Source organism: Schistocerca cancellata, chromosome 2, assembly GCF_023864275.1.
Source record: "Schistocerca cancellata isolate TAMUIC-IGC-003103 chromosome 2, iqSchCanc2.1, whole genome shotgun sequence".
Lineage (NCBI taxonomy): Eukaryota > Metazoa > Arthropoda > Insecta > Orthoptera > Acrididae > Schistocerca > Schistocerca cancellata.
The window spans coordinates 490,849,079-490,871,612 of record NC_064627.1 but is presented as its reverse complement, the minus strand read 5'-3'; the positions used below and the strand labels follow the sequence as shown (position 1 = coordinate 490,871,612).

Here is a 22,534-nt window from a genome sequence, read left to right as displayed (position 1 = left end):
TACCTGGATGTAATATTAATTTTTTTGGATGGTTGATAGGCCGACGAGGAAGTGGAGTTACGCCCACATCTCCTGATCTAACGCCGTTATTCATTTTCAGGGGAACACTGAAGAACACTTTGTTAATCTATAGTAAGGTAATCTGAAGTAGGATCAAGCGATTTGGCTATAAAATAAAATCAGAGCATGGTAAAGTAAAAAAATACTTAAGAAATGGGTGAATTGTATGATTGTGGACTAGGAGTTTTGATGCAAAATAATTTACTTGTACCCAATAAGTAACTATATGTATACATTAGCAACTCTTATACGATATTTACTCTGTTTCAGGTCAACTGCAGCGTAATTTCGTTGAGAGGTTCGACTACATGTTCTTTGTAGTTACAGAGCTACAACTTTTTACATTTTGGTATTTTTATTTGTTCACAAAGATCTACATTACAGAAAGACTTGTGAACACTGCAAAGCTAAGACTGTCGCATATGATATGGTTGATCATTATCCACAGATAAGGTACAAGACAAAAGACAAATGATTATACACTCCTGGAAATTGAAATAAGAACACCGTGAATTCATTGTCCCAGGAAGGGGAAACTTTATTGACACATTCCTGGGGTCAGATACATCACATGATCACACTGACAGAACCACAGGCACATAGACACAGCCAACAGAGCATGCACAATGCCGGCACTAGTACAGTGTATATCCACCTTTCGCAGCAATGCAGGCTGCTATTCTCCCATGGAGACGATCGTAGAGATGCTGGATGTAGTCCTGTGGAACGGCTTGCCATGCCATTTCCACCTGGCGTCTCAGTTGGACCAGCGTTCGTGCTGGACGTGCAGACCGCGTGAGACGACGCTTCATCCAGTCCCAAACATGCTCAATGGGGGACAGATCCGGAGATCTTGCTGGCCAGGGTAGTTGACTTACACCTTCTAGAGCACGTTGGGTGGCACGGGATACATGCGGACGTGCATTGTCCTGTTGGAACAGCAAGTTCCCTTGCCGGTCTAGGAATGGTAGAACGATGGGTTCCATGACGGTTTGGATGTACCGTGCACTATTCAGTGTCCCCTCGACGATCACCAGTGGTGTACGGCCAGTGTTGGAGATCGCTCCCCACACCATGATGCCGGGTGTTGGCCCTGTGTGCCTCGGTCGTATGCAGTCCTGATTGTGGTGCTCACCTGCACGGCGCCAAACACGCATACGACCATCATTGGCACCAAAGCAGAAGCGACTCTCATCGCTGAAGACGACACGTCTCCATTCGTCCCTCCATTCACGCCTGTCGCGACACCACTGGAGGCGGGCTGCACGATGTTGGGGCGTGAGCGGAAGACGGCCTAACGGTGTGCGGGACCGTAGCCCAGCTTCATGGAGACGGTTGCGAATGGTCCTCGCCGATACCCCAGGAGCAACAGTGTCCCTAATTTGCTGGGAAGTGGCGGTGCGGTCCCCTACGGCACTGCGTAGGATCCTACGGTCTTGGCGTGCATCCGTGCGTCGCTGCGGTCCGGTCCCAGGTCGACGGGCACGTGCACCTTCCGCCGACCACTGGCGACAACATCGATGTACTGTGGAGACCTCACGCCCCACGTGTTGAGCAATTCGGCGGTACGTCCACCCGGCCTCCCGCATGCCCACTATACGCCCTCGCTCAAAGTCCGTCAACTGCACATACGGTTCACGTCCACGCTGTCGCGGCATGCTACCAGTGTTAAAGACTGCGATGGAGCTCCGTATGCCACGGCAAACTGGCTGACACTGACGGCGGCGGTGCACAAATGTGCGCAGCTAGCGCCATTCGACGGCCAACACCGCGGTTCCTGGTGTGTCCGCTGTGCCGTGCGTGTGAGCATTGCTTGTACAGCCCTCTCGCAGTGTCCGGAGCGAGTATGGTGGGTCTGACACACCGGTGTCAATGTGTTCTTTTTTCCATTTCCAGGAGTGTATTTTAGGAACTGTAAATTATCACAGACCTTGAGAATTTGAAAACGTGAGAAGCCCTCTATGTTTTAATCAGAACGCATAAATGTCATGGTAATGAATCAAACAGAGCTTGGGTATGCTACGACAAAAATGCATCCATTAGGTTTGTATTTAAACACATAAATCATTAAAAGTAAGAGACAGAGGATTGCTGAATCAACTTCATCCCATATTGATCAAAGGTAAAAGTAATGAAAACTTTAGCAGCCATCGTTCTACAAAAAAGAATTGCGCATCTCTTGCCGCAATTGTCTGCGTGTTACATTGGCCGATGTGGAGACAGAACCTTGGGACTTAAAATTTATGATATGCAATGCTTGTTGCCCTTGATACGTAGATTCCGACACAGTTTATTCGATCCAGTTCCTCCATATGCCGGTGTATTTGGCATTCGTCTTGCTGCTTAAATTGTAATAACCATAAAAGCACTAACGTGTCTCCATTATGTTACATGTTAGACAAAGAGAAATAAATAATGGTGTGTGTTTTCAGGACAGTGTCTCAACGGATTCTGAGAGGATATATAACAAGAAACAATATTTCATCATACAATTATATTAATTTCCTAATACATTTGGATCAAGACAGTACAACACATTTTGATAACTTTGTTGTAGAAAAAATTTTACTCAAGCAAATAAATATGTATGCAATTAGTTATCGACTCTCAGATTATGAAGTGCAGGTAATTAGAATAAATGGGACATTGTCACAGTACTGAGAAATCACTCTGGTAGCCGGTTAGAAAAATTTAACGATTCTAGTAAGGAGCATATGAAGTAATTGAAGAAGGAAGACATCTTTAACATTTACTGGCAACAAAAGATCGACGCCAAGTTTAACGTATTTCAAATACGTATGTATCGATATTTGAAAGTGATTTTCCCAGCACATTAATTAGAAAGGGCATTAAATAGCTTACAAAGAGGCAAGGATCTCTAATAAGATTATATTATCTCATAAATACAAAATGAAAATTTATAAACAAGAAACAGAGCAAACTAAGTTAGCACAACAAAATTACATACCTATTGATTTGAATGGACAGGTTTCACATCTACATATATATGGACACACTGCAAATCACATTTAAGTGTCTGGAAGAAGGTAACAGATATTAAAAAGTATCATTCGCTATTCTCGCAAAGGCTGTAGTATCACAAAGTTCAGCAAAAAAGTCAAAGTAAAATATCGAGAAAGCAACTTCCTTAAAATTTAGTAATCTGATTCTCTCACACACTTCATCACCTGAAGTTAAGAAAATAGTAACCTGTCTCTAAAATAAAACCGATACGGAGCTGATAGTCCTGTCAATAAAGTTCCAGAGATGCGTAATATAGTAAGCATCATACTCTCTAAGAGATTTAATTCATCATTAAATCAGGATATACTTTTTCATATAGATTAACATATGTAATAATTAATCCCCATTATAAGAGAAATGATAAGAGTTAATAATTACTGATTTGTTTCATTGCTGAAGTCTTTTTAAAGTATTTGAGAAAGTAATTTACTCTAGAAAATACTACTCCATCTCGGTAATAATAATATATTTTGCAGTTCTTAATTTTGATTTCAAAACAGATACTAAACTGATAGTGCTATAAATATGTCACTCGCCATAGTTTACAAGGATTCAATATAAAACGAGCACCATTCAGTGTTTTCTGTGAACTGTCGAAGACGTTTGGCGTATAAATCACTTCATTTTGTTAGAAAAAGTAGTGTGCAGCTAAAATTTGCCTCTCATCATACATAACAAAAAGAAATACAGAAAAATGTGTGTCACACTTCATTGATTATAGACTGCATATATTTTTATGATGATTATTGAAGATAATTTAGATTATAGAAATGACATATTTTTAAAGCTTCTTAAACAACTTTTTTTTTTTTTTGTCATCAGTCTACTGACTGGTTTGCTCTACAGGTTCTGCCCTCTAGTACCATGGAAGTCATTCCCTCGTGTCTTAGCAGATGTCCTATCATCCTGTCCCTTCTCCTTATCAGTGTTTTCCACATATTCCTTTCCTCTCCGATTCTGCGTAGAACCTCCTCATTCCTTACTTTATCAGTCCACCTAATTTTCAACATTCGTCTATAGCACCACATCACAAATGCTTCGATTTTCTTCTGTTCCGGTTTTCCCACAGTCCATGTTTCACTACCATACAATGTTGTACTCCAGACGTACATCCTCAGAAATTTCTTCCTCAAATTAAGGCCGGTATTTGATATTAGTAGACTTCTCTTGGCCAGAAATGCCTTTTTTGCCATAGCGAGTCTGCTTTTGATGTCCTCCTTGCTCCGTCCGTCATTGGTTATTTTACTGCCTAGGTAGCAGAATTCTTTAACTTCATTGACTTCGTGACCATCAATCCTGGTGTTAAGTTTCTCGCTGTTCTCATTTCTACTACTTCTCATTACCTTCGTCTTTCTCCGATTTACTCTCAAACCATACTGTGTACTCATTAGACTGTTCATTCCGTTCAGCAGATCATTTAATTCTTCTTCACTTTCACTCAGGATAGAAATGTCATCAGCGAATCGTATCATTGATATCCTTTCACCTTGTATTTTAATTTCACTCGTGAACCTTTCTTTTATTTCCATCATTGCTTCCTCGATGTACAGATTGAAGAGTAGGGGCGAAAGGCTACAGCCTTGTCTTACACCCTTCTTAATACGAGCACTCTTAAACCACACAGATCATCAAAATCATCTTCTACATATACATGGATAGTCTGCAAATCACATGCAAGTGCCTGGAAGGGAAGAGGTCATCGAACCACCTTCACAATTCTCTATTATTCCAATCTCGTTCCTTTTAGCACTCATGTGGATGACGTCACACTTTTCCTTATTTAGGGTCAACTGACACTTTTCGCACCATTAAGATATTTTTTCTAAATCGTTTTACAGTTTGTTTTGATCTTCTGAGACTTTATTAGTCGATAAACGACAGCGTCATCAGCAAACAACCGAAGACGGCTGCTCTTATTTTCTGTCAAACCGTTTATATAGATAAGGAACAGCAAAGGGCCTATAACACTACCTTGGGGAACGCCAGAAATCACTTCTGTTTCACTCGTTGACTTTCCGTCAATCACTATGAACTGTGACCTATCTGACAGGAAATCGCAAATTCAGTCACATAACCGAGACGATATTCCATAAGGACGCAATTTTACTACGAGCCGCTTGTGTGGTACAGTGTCAAAAGCCTTCCGGAAATCCAGCAATACGGTATCGATCTGAAATCCCTTGTCAATAGCACTCAGCACTTCATGTGAATAAAGAGCTAGTTGTGGTTCACAGGAGCGATGTTTTCTAAACCCATGTTGACTGTGTGTCAATAGACCGTTTCCTTCGAGGTAATTCATAATGTTCGAACACAATATATGTTCCAAAATCCTGCTGCATATCGACGTTAACGATATGGCCCTGTAATTTAGTGGGTTACTCCTACTACCTTTCTTGAATATTGGTGTGACCTGTGCAACTTTCCAGTCTTTGGCTACGGATCTTTCGTTGAGCGAACGGTTGTATATGATTGTTAAGTATGGAGCTAATGCATCAGCATACTCCGAAAGGAACCTAATTGGTATACAATCTGGACCAGAAGACTTGCTTTTATTAACTGACTTCAGTTGCTTCACTACTCTGAGGATATTTACTTCTACGTTACTCATGTTGGCAGCTGTTCTTGATTCGAATTCTGGAATATTTACTTCGTCTTCTTTAGTGAAGGCATTGCGGAAGGCTGTGTTTAGTAACTCAGCTTTGGCAGCACTGTCTTCGATAGTATCTCCATTGTTATCGCGCGCAGAAGGCATTGATAGTTTCTTGCCGCTAACACTCTTCACATACGACCAGACTCTCTTTGGATTTTCTGCCAGGTTCCGAGACAAAGTTTAGCTGTCGAAACTGTTACAGACGTCTCGCATTGAACTTCGCTCTAAATTTCGAGCGTCTGTAAATGATGGACAATCTTGGTGATTTAGTGTCTGTTTAAATTTGACATGTTTGTTTCGTTGTTTGTTCAACAGTGTTCTAACCCGTTTTGTCTATCAAAGAGGATCAGCTCCGTCGTTTGTTAGTTTATTTGGCACAAACCTCTCAATTGCTGCCGATACTATATCTTTGAATTCAAGCCACATCTTGTTTACACTTATATCATTAATTTGGAATGAGTGGAGACTGTCTCTCAGGAAGGCGTCAAGCATATTTTTATCTGCTTTTTTGAATAGGTATATGTTTCGCTTATTGTTCGAGGATTTGCGGATTACAATATTCAGTCTTGCTACGACAACCCTGTGTTCATTAGTCCCTATATCGGTTTTGATGCTGGTTATTAACTCATGATTACTTGTTGCTAAGAGGTCAAGTATGTTTTCACAACCGTTTACTATTCGCGTGGGCTCATGAACTAACAGCTCGAAATAAGTTTAGGAGAATGCATTTAGCACAATTTCGGATGATATTTTATGCGTACCTACGGAATTAAACACATATTTTTGCCAACATATCGAGGATAAATCAAAGTCACCACCAACTATTATCGTATGAGTCAGGTACGTGTTTGAAATCAAACTCAAGTTTTCTTTGAACCTTTCAGCAACTGTATCATCTGAACTGGGAGGTCGGTAAAAGGATCCAATTGTTATTTTATTCCGGTTGCCAACAATAACCTGTGCCCAAACTGACTCACAGGAAGTATCTACTTCAATTTCGCGACAAGTTAAACTACTTCTAACAGCAACAAACACGCCACCGCCAACCGTGTTTAGGCTATGTTTTCGGAACACCGTTAGGTTCTTCGCAAAAATTTCGGCTGAGCTTATATCCGGCTTTAGCCAGCTTTCAGTGCCTATTACGATTTGAGCATCAGTGCTTTCTATTAGCACTTGGAGCTCTGGTACTTTCCCAACACAGCTACGACAATTTACAACTGTTATACCAATGGTTTCTGTATCTATGTTCTTCCTGTGTTCAGCCTGCACCTTTTGTGATTGAAGCCCATCTTGTGTTTTCCCGAGACCCTCTAACCTAAAAAACCGCCCATTCCATGCCACACAGTTCCTGCTACCCGTGTAGCCGCCTCGTGCGTATTGTGGACACCTGACCTAATCAGCGGAACCCGAAACCCAACCACCCTTTGGCGCTAGTCGAAGAATCTGCAGCCTATACGGTCTGAGCCTCTGATTCAGACCCTCCACTCGGCTCTGTACCAGAGGTCCGCAGTCAGTCCTGTCGACTATGCTGCAAATGGTCAGCTCTGCTTTCATCTTGCAAGCAAGACTGGCAGCCTTTACCACTTCTGTTAGCCGCTCGAAACCAGAGAGAATCTCTTCTGATCCAAAGCGACACACATCATTGGTACCGACGTGAGCAACCACCTGCAGTTGGCTGCACCCTGTGCTCTTCATGTCATCTGGGAGGACCCTTTCCACATCTGGAATGACTCCACCCGGTATGCACACGGACTGGACATTGATTTTCTTACCCTCCTTGTCAGCCAAGTCCCTAAGGGGCCCCATAACGCGCCTAACGCTGGAGCTCCCAACTACCAGTAGTCCCACCCTCTGCGATTGCCCGGATCTTGCAGGCTGTTTCCTCTGAAACGGGACAGGCGACAGCATCTGGCTCAGCGACAGTGTCAGCCACAGACAGCACCTGGGACCTGTTTGTCAGACAAACCGTGGAGGCCTTACGTGCGGCCGCCTGGGAAGTCTTTCACCGCCTGCTTCGCCCCGGGGCGACTTCCCACTCGACCACAGGTAAGCGGTCAGCCTCAGTGCGAGCAGTAACTGGGTTGGCCACCGGTGAGGACCGATCGGAGGACTCGGATGCGCTGGACGTCCGTTGGATCCCCACGCCGGCCCACAACAGTGGTGCCCATCCACTGCAGCCTCATGCTGTGTAACCAAAGCCATCACAGCCTGAAGCTGAGAGCGAAGTGTCACCAACTGGACTCGCATCCGCACGCAACAATCACAGTCCCTGTCCATACCAAAGACCGTGGAAAGCTAAACTACGCAGATAAACGGACTATTGGCACGTGCTGCGCAATTCTAATGTAGACCCTGACGAAAACGCACGAGCTGTGTCTAGTGATACGCAGATATTCAAGAACCTAACTACCGAAGCACTCAGATAAAAACTAAATAATTTGCCCCTGATAAGGAACTTGTAATACGTCACAAAATCAGTTTACTTTCTGACGCAAACGAAAACACGAGAACTGTGGCTATTAGATTTTAAATTTACACGCAGTAACGCAAGAAACTAAACTACTAAAGCACACAGATGATATAATAAAACTCCTTCCTGGTTAGCAACTCGTAAATGTCACAAAAGCATGGACTGTGCGGCTGGTCCCGGCGGAGGATCGAGTCCTCCCTCGGGCATGTCCTTAGGATATTTCAGGTTAAGTAGTGTGTAAGCTTAGGTACTGATGACCTTAGCAGTTAAGTCCCAAAAGATTTCACAAACATTTGAACATTTTTTTGTCACAAAAACGGTTTACTTATCTGTTGCTGCGTCTGTCGCGGTCTGCTACTACTGCCTGACTTAAGCTCAAAAAGGATGAATAATGCTGCTATCATACTTTGCGATCACTTGTCCAAGGGTATTAACTGCCTGACACGTAAACTAAATTAGAACTAGGCTCTTCTGGGTAACTCTTTCTGAACCATTACGAAACTAAACCACGAACCATGGACCTTGCCGTTGATGGAATGGTTTTCATGCCTCAGCGATAAAGATAGCCGTACCGTATGTACAACCACAAGAGACGGGTATCTATTGAGAGGCCAGACAAACATGTGATTCCTGAAGAGGAGCAGCAACCTTTGCAGTAATTGCACCGGCAACTGTCTCAATGACAAACTGGTCTGGCTTGTATCATCAACCAGGAAAGTCTTGCTGTGCTAGTACTGCGAATGGCTGGAAGCAAGTGGACACTAAAGCCGTAATTTTTCCGGAGTGCATGCAGCTCTATTGTATGGTTAAATAATGACAGTAAACTCTTTAGTAAAATGTTCTGGAGGTAAAATAGTCTTGATTCGCGTCTCCGGTTGGGGACTACTCAGGAGCATGTCGTCATAAGTAGACACAAAATGGTGTTCTACGGTTAGGTATGTGGAATGTTAGATTCCTTAATCGGATAAGGAAGTTAGAAAATTTAAAAAGGTAAGCGGATAGGTTGAAATTAGATGTAGTGGGAGTCAGTGAGTTCGGTGTCAGGAGGAACAGGACCTCTGTCAAGGGGAATACAGGGTTATAAACACAAAATCAAACAGGGGTAGTACAGCCATAGTATACGCGTTATCGTAGCCAAGATAGATACTAAGCCAACACCCATCAAATAGTACTAGTTTATAAAAAAAGCTAGCTCCGCAGACGATGAGGAGATTGATGAAATGAAAGACGAGATAAGAAAAAATAACTTATTCAGATAGTTAAAGGGGAAGCAAATTTTATTGTGATGGGGGACAGGAATTCGATATTAGGAAAAGGAGCGGATGGAAAAATAACACGTGAACATTGATCGGGGGAAAAAAGAATGAAATAGAAAGCAGCCTAGAAGAAATTTGCACAGAGGACAATTTAATCATAGCTAAGACTTGGTTTAAGAATCGAGAAAGAAAGTTGTATTTGTGGAAGAAATCTGGAGACACCTGAAGGTTTCATATTGATTATATACTAGTAAGGCAGTGATTTCGGAACCATATTTGTAATTTTAAGACATATCCAGGTGTCAGATGTTGACTCTGCCCACTATTTATTAGTTATGAAAAATAGATTAACACTGAAGAAATAGCAAAAAGTAAGAACAATATATCGTGGAAAGAGGCACATGAACATGTAACTAACTAACCAACTAAGTGCCCGCCTCTGCGAGACTGGCTGAATTTGACACAAAAAATCGGCACTCAGTATGTCAACGACAGTGTCCACTACTTGCGGATAGTGGTTAATGGAAACCCACCCAACAGCACATGTACACAAGGACACAACGTCGAACAGACTTGCTATGACTCACCGGTGTCGATGGCTTAACCTCATAAATACTCGGGGCTGTGAAGAGGACACATTCGCAAAATCGGCTGCTGGAAGTAGAAATGAAGAATTAGACTTAAATAGAGAAATGTATGGGATATCTTACTTGGTCCATGATGTCGTGGGCACCCCAGCAGTATAGAAAAATCTGAGTGCTCGGCATGGGAAGCCATGTGACACACTTGAAAATAGTGCTGTTGCTCGGACTCTGCAAAGAAACGGAAGTACAGTACTGATCTTATGCTACATCTAAACAGAAACTATGTATGTCTCTTTGTTCAACAAACTACACCATCAATGCAATTTTAGTACATCTGCAAATGGTCTTTTGTATGAAGAGCTAATTTTAATGGTACTTTGCGCGTCTATCTAGTGCTTATGGTTTAGTACACTCCTGGAAATGGAAAAAAGAACACATTGACACCGGTGAGTCAGACCCACCATACTTGCTCCGGACACTGCGAGAGGGCTGTACAAGCAATGCTCACACGCACGGCACAGCGGACACACCAGGAACCGCGGTGTTGGCCGTCGAATGGCGCTAGCTGCGCAGCATTTGTGCACCGCCGCCGCCGCCAGTGTCAGCCAGTTTGCCGTGGCATACGGAGCTCCATCGCAGTCTTTAACACTGGTAGCATGCTGCGACAGCGTGGACGTGAACCGTATGTGCAGTTGACGGACTTTGAGCGAGGGCGTATAGTGGGCATGCGGGAGGCCGGGTGGACGTACCGCCGAATTGCTCAACACGTGGGGCGTGAGGTCTCCACAGTACATCGATGTTGTCGCCAGTGGTCGGCGGAAGGTGCACGTGCCCGTCGACCTGGGACCGGACCGCAGCGACGCACGGATGCACGCCAAGACCGTAGGATCCTACGCAGTGCCGTAGGGGACCGCACCGCCACTTCCCAGCAAATTAGGGACACTGTTGCTCCTGGGGTATCGGCGAGGACCATTCGCAACCGTCTCCATGAAGCTGGGCTACGGTCCCGCACACCGTTAGGCCGTCTTCCGCTCACGCCCCAACATCGTGCAGCCCGCCTCCAGTGGTGTCGCGACAGGCGTGAATGGAGGGACGAATGGAGACGTGTCGTCTTCAGCGATGAGAGTCGCTTCTGCCTTGGTGCCAATGATGGTCGTATGCGTGTTTGGCGCCGTGCAGGTGAGCGCCACAATCAGGACTGCATACGACCGAGGCACACAGGGCCAACACCCGGCATCATGGTGTGGGGAGCGATCTCCTACACTGGCCGTACACCACTGGTGATCGTCGAGGGGACACTGAATAGTGCACGGTACATCCAAACCGTCATGGAACCCATCGTTCTACCATTCCTAGACCGGCAAGGGAACTTGCTGTTCCAACAGGACAATGCACGTCCGCATGTATCCCGTGCCACCCAACGTGCTCTAGAAGGTGTAAGTCAACTACCCTGGCCTGCAAGATCTCCGGATCTGTCCCCCATTGAGCATGTTTGGGACTGGATGAAGCGTCGTCTCACGCGGTCTGCACGTCCAGCACGAACGCTGGTCCAACTGAGGCGCCAGGTGGAAATGGCATGGCAAGCCGTTCCACAGGACTACATCCAGCATCTCTACGATCGTCTCCATGGGAGAATAGCAGCCTGCATTGCTGCGAAAGGTGGATATACACTGTACTAGTGCCGACATTGTGCATGTTCTGTTGCCTGTGTCTATGTGCCTGTGGTTCTGTCAGTGTGATCATGTGATGTATCTGACCCCAGGAATGTGTCAATAAAGTATCCCCTTCCTGGGACAATGAATTCACGGTGTTCTTATTTCAATTTCCAGGAGTGTAGTTTGTGCGTTCAGCAGAAAAGACACGAAATAAGGCTCTACTGAAACACTAGAAATTGTACGAACATTACACACACATTTCCACACACATACACACAGATAGAGACAGAGAGAAAGAGAGAGAGAATTTTGGCCATTATGATAGTATGCAAGAAATGCAAAAGCAGCAGAAGTAATCAAAACACGATTTCACTTTGAAATGTGAATAAATGCATGGTAGTAGTGACTACATGGTGTGGAAATGGGCGCGAATGATTGTAAAGGAGTTACCAACATAGGGATTCGATGTTGTCGTAGCATTAAATACCTTAGCTCCACTGGTACCAAAGAATTCCAAAGGAGAAATTTGTGATGGAACAAGACCATTTTTGTGTCCTCTCTACTGTATTTTGCTGTATCGTCAAATTAGGAGCTGTATGTAGCACTCACTGCGGCAGATGGGTAGAAAATGGGCCAAAACCTTAGAAAATTCGCCGGCCGCGGTGGCCGTGCGGTTCTAGGCGCTGCAGTCCGGAACCGCGGGACTGCTACGGTCGCAGGTTAGAATCCTGCCTCGGGCATGGATGTGTATGATGTCCTTAGGTTAGTTAGGTTTCAGTAGTTCTAAGTTCTAGGGGACTGATGACCTAAGTTGTTAAGTCCCATAGTGCTCAGAGCCATTTTGAAACTTAGAAAATTCCTCCATTGCACCATGAAATATGACATTCGTAGGATGTCTGACAGTTCATTCTCATACAGTGACGACAGGCCTCGTCTGTTGGAAGGTCCTGGTTGTCCGCAGATGTATACTATTCTGTGGACTGAACACTCGTATTTATTTGCTCAGTTCCAACTAATGTTAAAACCAGATTACTTTCAACTGTTTCGGGCAACGCAGGCAATGGTGTGGCGATTGACGAAAGTCCGATAAGGTAGCGCAATTCGGCACTATTTGTTCAAAGGAAAGGGATTTGGAACGAGTTGCGTCACGAGAGGATGATAGAGAGGGTTAGGGGAAATTATGTCGTGCAGGAAAAATTTAATGTTCCTCATGACGTTAAAACTTGATACTAAAATGTCAGTTAAACGAATTCATCGCAGCGTGTTTTGGCCTCAGTGACTTTTAACTTGAACAAATAATACAGTTATTGAATAAACGCAAAATCAAGTCGAACTCTCTGTGTACCCCTAGATTAGTTTCGGACTTTTCCCAGCTTACTGGATGCGTATCATCGGTATATCGACTGTACATTGAATTTAGTAACTATTTGTCATTTTGCAAGTAGCCGAATTGGGAAATGCTGTGCTATAACTACATGTAAAAGTGTGCAAATGAGTGTGCAATATCTGCGTGACATTGTGTATAGGAGCTTCTGATCGCAGCTACAACATTTCAGCACGTAGAATTACAGATGATAAACATCTTTTATTCCATAAAACTTCTGAGGCAGTTTTTTATTTGTTTATATCGCCTCTGGGCAGCAATTACTACACAGTTAGCAGTAGTTACAACAGTACCAGATTAACAAAATACCAGGTTTCACAGTAGAATAGTAATGAGAGTCTGATTACAAACATAAGTTCCCAACGTAAAATAAAAACACAACATGACAAGTAACACACAGCCAAAAGTAGTTAAATACTGCCAACTTAAGACAATTGTAAATTTCGCAATAGAACAATGATGAAAGTTAGAAGTACAAATATAAGTTAGTGATGTAAAATACGAACACAAAATTACGACCCTGTTATCGAGCCAAGCTGGTTCCATGTGAAGACGAGATCCATAGCAACGTATTGTTTAAAGCTGGATACAGGCGACTTTTAAATAGTTCACGAGAAAATTGTACTTACATGTGTCATACCAGTAAAATACCGCTTATCACTTGTATGTATGGGGTAGGCCCTAGCAACCAATTTCCTCTTCAGGAACGCCTAAGCAGCAGTCTGCTTGACACACGTCAATATAATGTGGTTCAGATCTACCACTGCCACTTTGTCCCTATCGCTGTGTCCCGAAGCGATAATTTTTAACTGGTTTAGGTGAACGGATTAACACCTACGTCCCAGCCTCGTGCGAATGATAAAAGTCGCATGACGTCTACTAAGTTTCACCAAGGAGAACCGTGGCTGAGAACAGACGTTCGGTTGTATGGTCGCCATGTGTCAGCCCTTATAGTGATGGGATATGTCCCTTTCACAGTTACAGTCATGATAAGCAGCTTCCTTAATCGCCGATTTGAGACCAGTATAATGGGGAGGTGTTGAGTAACTGTCCTTCCGTAATGCACCTCTAAGTGAGGCGATCGACAGTTTCGTTATTGAAAATGCTATTCTTTCATTCGGAGTGAACAGATATCTATTCACAATGCGTGTCTAAGTCATGTTTGCCTCTTTATCAAAGACTGAACCGCAATATGCTTTATAAGGTCGTGGGGATCAGTACGGGTTTGAATGTCTGTGTGCCATAATAGAAAGCCTCTCTGGAGCCAGTAACTCCGCCATGTAGACAGATGATTCAGGTGAAAGTGCGAACGTTTGTTGGGTGCTGTTAGACAGACTGAAGCAAGCCTACTGTGGCCAATGTCGGGTTTGGAAATGCTCTAAGTCGAAACTGATGTTCGACCCCTTTCTGAAATCGCTGCGGACTAGTTACTTCTTTTCGCTTCTTCGTGAGGTGTCTGTGCTACAGTCCATAACTGAACTATCGTTTAAAGGAAGGCACAATCAGATAGCAAAGATCGACTGTTAAAGCTTTTTGGCCTCTTGTTGACTTATTGTCTGCTGGTTTCTTTTTCACAATCTCCGACCGACGAGTGGCTGACGTTGTGGAAGACTGGTCCTTCAGTGCCGCTGGCCGACCGGAACCAATTGTACACCGTCCGCAACAACCAAAGCACCTTGGAAACTGGATACGTCCTATGTTTCTTCAAGTATTATAATCCCAATTCTATGCACACAAATACCATTTTCCCGAATGAAATAACTTTACATAATATAGTGTGACTTCTCTGTAGGTGCAGTCGTGTCTTAATTTGACAAATATAATATTTGAATGAAATGTAGCTCTTATTTGACAATTGCTACGTGTATAGTAGCGTCGCTTGAGAAAACGAAAAAGCTAGAGACTCCCGGTTATATACTTCATAACCAAACTGATCCCCACCATGAACCATAGAATTTGCCGTTGGTCGAGAGGCTTGCTTACCTCAGCGATACAGATAGCCGTACCGTAGGTACAACCACAACAGAGGGGTATCTGTTGAGAGGCCAGACAAACGTGTGGTTCCTGAAGAGGGGCAGAAGCCTTTTCACTAGTTTCAGGGGGAACAGTCTGGTTGATTGACTGATCTGGCCTTGTAACACTAACCAAATCGGCCTTGCTGTGCTGGTACTGCGAACGGTTGAAGGCAAGGGGAAACTACAGCGGTAATTTTTACCGAGGGCATGCAGCTTTACTGTATGGTTAAATGAGGATGGCGACCTCTTGGGAGAAATATTCCGGAGCTAAGATAATCCCCCATTCATATCTCCGGGCGGGGACTATTCAGGAGGAAATTGTTATCAGGAGAAAGAAAACTTAAGTTCTACGGATCGGAGCGTGGAATGTCAGATCCCTTAATCGGTCAGGTAGGTTAGAAAATTTAAAATGGGAAATGGATAGGTTAAAGTTAGATATGGTGGGAATCAGTAAAGTTCGGTGGCAGGAGGAACAAGACTTCTGGTCAGGTGAATACAGGGTTACAACTACAAAATGAAATAGGGGTAATGCAGGAGTACGTTTAATAATAAATAGGAAAATAGGAATGCGGGTAAGCTACTACAAACAGCATAGCGAACGCATTGTTGTGGCCAAGATAGACACGAAGCCCACACCTACCACAGTAGTACAAGTTTATGTGCTAACTAGCTCCGCAGATGACGAAGAGATTGATGAATTGTATGATGAGATAAAAGAAATTATTCAGATAGTGAAGGGAGACGAAAATTTAATAGTCAGGGGTGACTGGAATTCGATAGTAGGAAAAGGGAGAGAAGGAAACGTAGTAGATGAATATGGACTGGGGGGTGGGGGTAAGAAATGAAAGAGGAAGCCGCCTGGTAGAATTTTGCACAGAGCATAACTTAATCACAGCTAACACTTGGTTCAAGAATCATGAAAGAAGGTTGTATACATGGAAGAAGCCTAGAGATACTAGAAGGTATCAGATAGATTATATGATGGTAAGACAGAGATTTAGGAACCAGGTTTTAAATTGTAAGATATTTTCAGGGCCAGATGTGGACTCTGGCTACAATCTATTGGTTATGAACTGTAGATTAAAACTGAACAAACTGCAAAAAGGTGGGAATTTAAGGAGATGGGACCTGGATAAACTGACTAAACCAGAAGTTGTACAGAGTTTAAGGGAGAGCTTAATGCAACAATTGACAGGAATGGGGGAAAGAAATACAGTAGAAGAAGAATGGGTAGCTTTGAGGGATGAAGAAGTGAAGGCAGCAGAGGATCAAGTAGGTAAAAAGACGAGGGCTTGTAGAAATCCTTGGGTAACAGAAGAAATATTGAATTTAATTGATGAAAGGAGAAATTATAAAAATGCAGTAAATGAAGCAGCAAAAAGGAATACAAACGCCTCAAAAATGAGATCGACAGCAAGTGCAAAATGGCTAAGCAGGGATGGCTAGAGGACAAATGTAAGGATATAGAGGCTTATCTCACTACGGGAAAGGTAGATACTCCCTACAGGAAAATTAAAGGGACCTTTGAAGAAAAGAGAACCACTTGTATGAATATCAGGAGCTCAGATGGAAACCCAGTTCTAAGCAAAGAACGGAAATCAGAAAGGTGGAAGGAGTATATAGAGGGTTTGTACAAGGGCGATGTACTTGAGGACAATATTATGGAAATGGAAGAGGATGTAGGTGAAAATGAAATGGGAGATATGGTACTGCGTGAAGAGTATGACCTGAGTCGAGACAAGGCCGCGGGAGTAGACAACATTCCATTAGAACTACTGACAGCCTTGGGGGAGCCTGTCCTGACAAAACGCTTACTATCTGGTGAGCAAGATACATGAGACAGGCGAAATACCCTCAGACTTCAAGAAGAATATAATAATTCCAATCCCAAAGAAAGCAGGCGTTGACAGATGTGAAAATTACCGAAGTATCAGTTTAATAAGCCATGGCTGCAAAATAATAACGCGAATTCTTTACAGACGAATGGAAAAACTGGTAGAAGCCGACCTTGGGGAAGATTAGTTTGGATTCCGTAGAAATGTTGAATCACGTGAGGCAATACTGACGCTACGACTTACCTTAGAAAATAGATTAAGGAAAGGCAAACCTACGTTTCTATCATTTGCAGACTTAGAGAAAGCTTTCAACAATGATGACTGGAATACTCTCTTTCATATTCAAGGTGGCAGGGGTAAAATACAGGGAGCGAAAGGCTATTTACAATTTGTACAGAAACAAGATGGCAGTTATAAGAGTCGAGCGACATCAAAGGGAAGCAGTGGTTCCGAAGGGAGTGAGACAGGATTGTAATCTCTCCCTGATATTATTCAATCTGTATACTGAGCAAGCAGTGAAGGAAAGAAAAGAAAATTTCGGAGTAGGTATTAAAATCCACGGAGAAGAAATAAAAACTTTGAGGTTCGCCGATGACATTGTAATTCTGTCAGAGACATCAAAGTTCTTGGAAGAGCAGTTGAACGGAATGGACAATGTCTTTAAACGGGGATATAAGATGAACATCAACAAAAGCAAAACGAGGATAATGGAATGTAGTCGAAATAAGTCGGGTGATGCTGAGGGAATTAGATTAGTAAATGAGACACTTAAAGTAGTAAAGGAGTTTTTATATTTGGGAAGCTAAATAAGTGATGATATAAAATGTAGACTGGCAATGGCAAGGAAAGCGCTTCTGAAGAAGAGAAATTTGTTAACATCGAGTATTGATTTAAGTGTCAGAAAGTCGTTTATGAAAATATTTGTATGGAGTGTAGCCATGTATGAAGGTGAGACATGGACGATAAATAGTTTGTACAAGAAGAGAATAAAAGCTTTCGAAATGTGGTGCTACAGAAGAATGCTGAAGATTGGATGGGTAGATCACATAACTAATGAGGAGGTATTGAATAGGATTGGGGAGAAGAGGAGTTTTTGGTACAAGTTGACTAGAAGAAGAGATCGGTTGGCAGGACATGTTCTGAGGCATCAAGGGATCTCCAATTTAGTATTGGAGGGCAGTGTGGAGGGTAAAAATCGTAGAGGGAGAGCAAGTGATGAATACACTAAGCAGATTTAGAAGGATGTAGGTAGCAGTAGATACTCGAAGAAGCTTGCACAGGATAGAGTAGCATGGAGAGCTGCATCAAACCAGTCTCAGGACTGAAGACCACAACAACAGCAACAACACCAAAGTGATTCATGAGTTTCTGGATGCAATAATTTACCAACAGCCCTATGTATTGTAGAAATTTATTTTATGAACTTCTTATATGTTACCAGTTTCGGCATTACATTGATGCCATCTTCAATCCCCAACACGTCATAGTCGTAAAATCGCAATACGCGGAAGGTGCCATATAACTGGTTTCCTTAATCAAATCGCTATAGAACAGCTCTTGGTGGCCAGGCGACACAGACTCTGTGCTATGATGCGAGATCACAATACATTCTTTCTTCAAAGAAGCTACTTTTACAAATCATGGAAAGTTGAATGTAGGAAATACACTATGTGATCAAAAGTATCCGGACACCTGGCTGAAAATGACTTTTAAGTTCGTGGCGCCCTCCATCGGTATGCCGGAATTCATTATGGTGTTGGCCCATCCTTAGCCTTGATGACAGCTTCCACTCCCACAGGCATACGTTCAATCAGTTGTTGGAAGGTTTCTTCGGGAATGGCAGCCCATTCTTCATGGAGTGCTGCACTGAGGAGAGTTATCGATGTCCGACTGTGAGGCCTGACACGAAATCGGAGTTTCAAAATATCCCAAAGATCTTCTATAGGAATTAGGTCAGAACTCTGTGCAGGCCAGTCCATTACAGGGATGTTATTGTCGTGTAACCACTCCACCACAGGCCGTGCATTATGAACAGGTGCTTGACCGTGTTGAAAGGTGCAATCGCCATCCCCGAATTGGTCTTCAACAGTGGGAAGCGAGAAGGTGCTTAAAACATCAATGTAGGCTTGTGCTGTGATAGTGCCGCGCAAAACAACAAGGAGTGCAAGCCCCCTGCATGAAAAACACGACCGCACCATAACACCACCGCCTCAAGATTTTATGTTGTCACTACAGACGCTGGCAGATGACGTTCGCCCGCATCTCGTGGTCGTGCGGTAGCGTTCTCGCTTCCCACGCCCGGGTTCCCGGGTTCGATTCCCGGCGGGGTCAGGGATTTTCTCTGCCTCGTGATGGCTGGGTGTTGTGTGCTGTCCTTAGGTTAGTTAGGTTTAAGTAGTTCTAAGTTCTAGGGGACTGATGACCGTAGCAGTTAAGTCCCATAGTGCTCAGAGCCATTTAGATGACGTTCAGCGGGCATTCGCCACACCCACACCCTACCATCGGATCGCCACATAGTGTACCGTGATTCGTCACTCCACACAACGTTTTCCCACTGTTGAATAGTTCAATGTTTACACTCCTTACACCAAGCGAGGCGTCGTTTGGCATTTACCGGCGTGATGTATGCCTTATGAGCAGCCGCTCGACCATGAAATCCAGGTTTTCTCACCTCCCGCCTAACTGTCATAGTACTTTCAGTGGATCCTGATGCATTTTGGAATCCCTGTGTGTTGCTCTTGATAGATGTCCGCCTATTACACATTACGACCCTCTTCAACTGTCGGTGGTTTCTGTCAGTCAACAGACGAGGTCGGCCTGTACGCTTTTGTGCTGTACTTCTCCCTTCACGTTTCCACTTCACTATCACATCGGAAACATTGGACAAAGGGATGTTTGGAGTTTGGAAATCTCACGTACACACGTGATGACACAAGGGTCACCCAATCACCTGACCACGTTCGGTCCGTGAGTTCCGCGGAGCGCCTCATCCTGCTCTCCCACGGTGTCGAATGACTACTGAGGACGCTGATGGGGAGTAACTGGCAGTAGGTGGCAGCACAATGCACCTATTATGAAAAACGTATGTTTCTGGGGGTGTACGGATACTTTTAATCACGTAGTGTTTGCTTTATTTTTCCTTGAGAATCCGCAACACCGGAGGCAACGGAGTGTAAACATTCGGTGTGCGAGTATTGGAGACTACGTGTTTGGTTCTTGCTTCGTTAAAGAAATCTCAACGGGTAAAACAAGTGCAAAAAATAGTATTGCTGGAGCACATTCATTAATATCATAAGAAGCTCTCCTGTCTGTCTAGAATTCTTTGCAATAGCGACTGCAAACTTGTATCAGGCGGTGGGAAATTCGAACACCTTGTGATATAAATGTAATTTCAAGGAAGTGTTTATGATGACATTATTTTGTGATTTTCCTTCTGTTGCTGTTGCGGATGTAATTTGCGGCTTAAGTGTGTTTGTCATGACGTGAAGTTATTATGTAACGTTGTTTTTATCTGAGTTCCTCGATTTACAAGTCCATTCTGTTTTATGTGCAACTTTCTTTCAAAACTGTGGCACAGCAGAATTGTTAGCGCGGTTAACTGGTGAATGAGCCTCAGACGCCACGTCCTTCACCTTCTAGTTGGTGTGCCTGTCCAAACTCACGCAACCAAATGTCGTTAGTTTCAGTTTTAAATTAAGCTTTTCTTCACGAAGGCGCTTTTGTAAGCAGACTATTTAGCTGCGTCACGTTGGAGCACCCCATCGCACTGACGCGATCTTTCTGTGCAAGGCAGCTATCGATTTCATGCACAAAGCATATAAATATTAATTTTTAAATATTGTAGTTTCTCCGAAACCATTAATCGCATTTTGGGTAGTAGCGTCACACATAAGTCCCGCCTGAAAAATTTAAATTCACGTAAGTGTTTTCTTAATTATAATAGCTACGAAAAGATTTTGTACGTAGATTTGTGAGTGTTTTTCTCAGTTTATACTGGTGAAAGAAGATTTACGGCATCTTAAACGCTTCAGGAAATTTGTGAGTTGAGCGTTTTACCTGTAACACACTGTACAATAGCAAATTTTTCATTTTGTTTAAAGCATTCTGTTAGGAGATGGTGAATAAGTGCTATGTATAAATTATACATAATTTCTTTGTAAATTACTCTGCATATATTGTACATTGAATGAGCGAGAATGTAAATTTTATAATTTTTCGTAGGCTTTCTACATAACATAGGAGTGAAATTAAAATTTACTTTCAAGCTTCTTGAATCCGTCAGAGTCTATAATAAACTGTACACAGCTTAAAGCGGTTTCGAGGGGTGGGATTTAATCGATAACCATTTTGGAAATAATTTTGTATAACTGAAGTACTTTTTACTTAAAAAATTAAATATAATTCCGAAATTACACTAGTCGTATATCAGATAGCTATCATCAAAAATTTAACAACCTTAGTGACCAATAGTACAACGCCTTCTGACGACGAAAAACGTTCACTTAATAGTAGGGCATTAACTTACGTATGTTGCTTGGAAGAGCGTTACTCCTGCAACCATGACGCCAAAGGTGAACTGTGTCATAACAATTGGATTCATAACAGAATCCAGGAAGCTGACAAACCTGCAACAGACAATATAGTCGCACTGCATTTTGATTTTGTGGTAAGTTCCTATGGGACCAAACTGCTGAGGTCAAAGGCCCCTAGGCTTACAAACTACTTAACCTAACTTAAATTAAATTTCGCTAAGGACAACACACACACACACACACACACACACACACACACACACACACACACCCATGCCTGAGGGAGAACTCGAACCTCCGACGGGAGGAGCTGCGCGAACCGTGTCAAGGCGCTTGAGACCGCGCGGATACAGTCGTACTGCAGTTGCGCCTATTACAGTACATAGAAATATCACTGAAGTTTTAATGTAGTTAAAGACTCGCTGCACAGCTAGCCTCCAACTTTACGGTAAATGCCCTCATTCGCGACATCATGTTACACTAGTTTGATGGTACAGTGTTGGCCCTTCCTACTGAATTTGCATCTTGCACTTAACAAACTCCGTCCGAACAGGCGTCGGAAGACCTAACGGTACCTACCGACCGCCCTGTCATCCTTAGTCGATAGCAGTAACTGGATGAGGATATGGAGCGGCATGTGGTCAGATTTCGTTACCGGAGCCGCAACTTCTCAGTCAAGCAGCTCCTCAATAGGCCTCACAAGGGCTGAGTGCACCCAACATGCCAACAACACTTTGGAGACTCCAGACCTGGACGCTCGTCCATCAATGTGCTCGCCATTCCCGAGAGCACTTAACTTCGATGATCTGAGGAGAACCGGTGTTACCACTGCGGCAAAGTCGTTCGTGCCCTTACCAAAAATACCCTAAAAAAAGAAGGAAGGTTAGAGCTTAACTTCCCATCGGCAGTGAGGTTATTAGAGATGGAGCACAAGCTTGGACTACGAAAGGTTAGGGATGGAAATCTGCCGTGCCTTTGTGAAATAACCAATCCGACATTTGCCTTTAACAATTTAATGAAATAACGGAAAACCCAAATCTGTATGGCTGGACGGGTAACTGAACGGTCG

At 43.4% G+C, this 22,534-nt stretch overlaps 1 protein-coding gene across 1 annotated transcript in view; it reads right to left on the bottom strand.

Annotated features, from left to right (window-relative positions):
• The window catches only part of LOC126155562 (odorant receptor 43a-like), a 158,597-nt gene that overhangs the window by 42,223 nt on the left and 93,840 nt on the right, over positions 1–22,534 (bottom strand). Inside the window, exons 2-3 of the mRNA XM_049916236.1 lie at positions 21,459–21,558; positions 10,171–10,272 (exon numbers count right to left, since the gene is read on the bottom strand). Coding sequence (XP_049772193.1) covers positions 10,171–10,272; positions 21,459–21,533 — 177 coding nt within the window. The 5' untranslated portion in view covers positions 21,534–21,558. The remainder of the gene's footprint in view (positions 1–10,170; positions 10,273–21,458; positions 21,559–22,534) is intronic.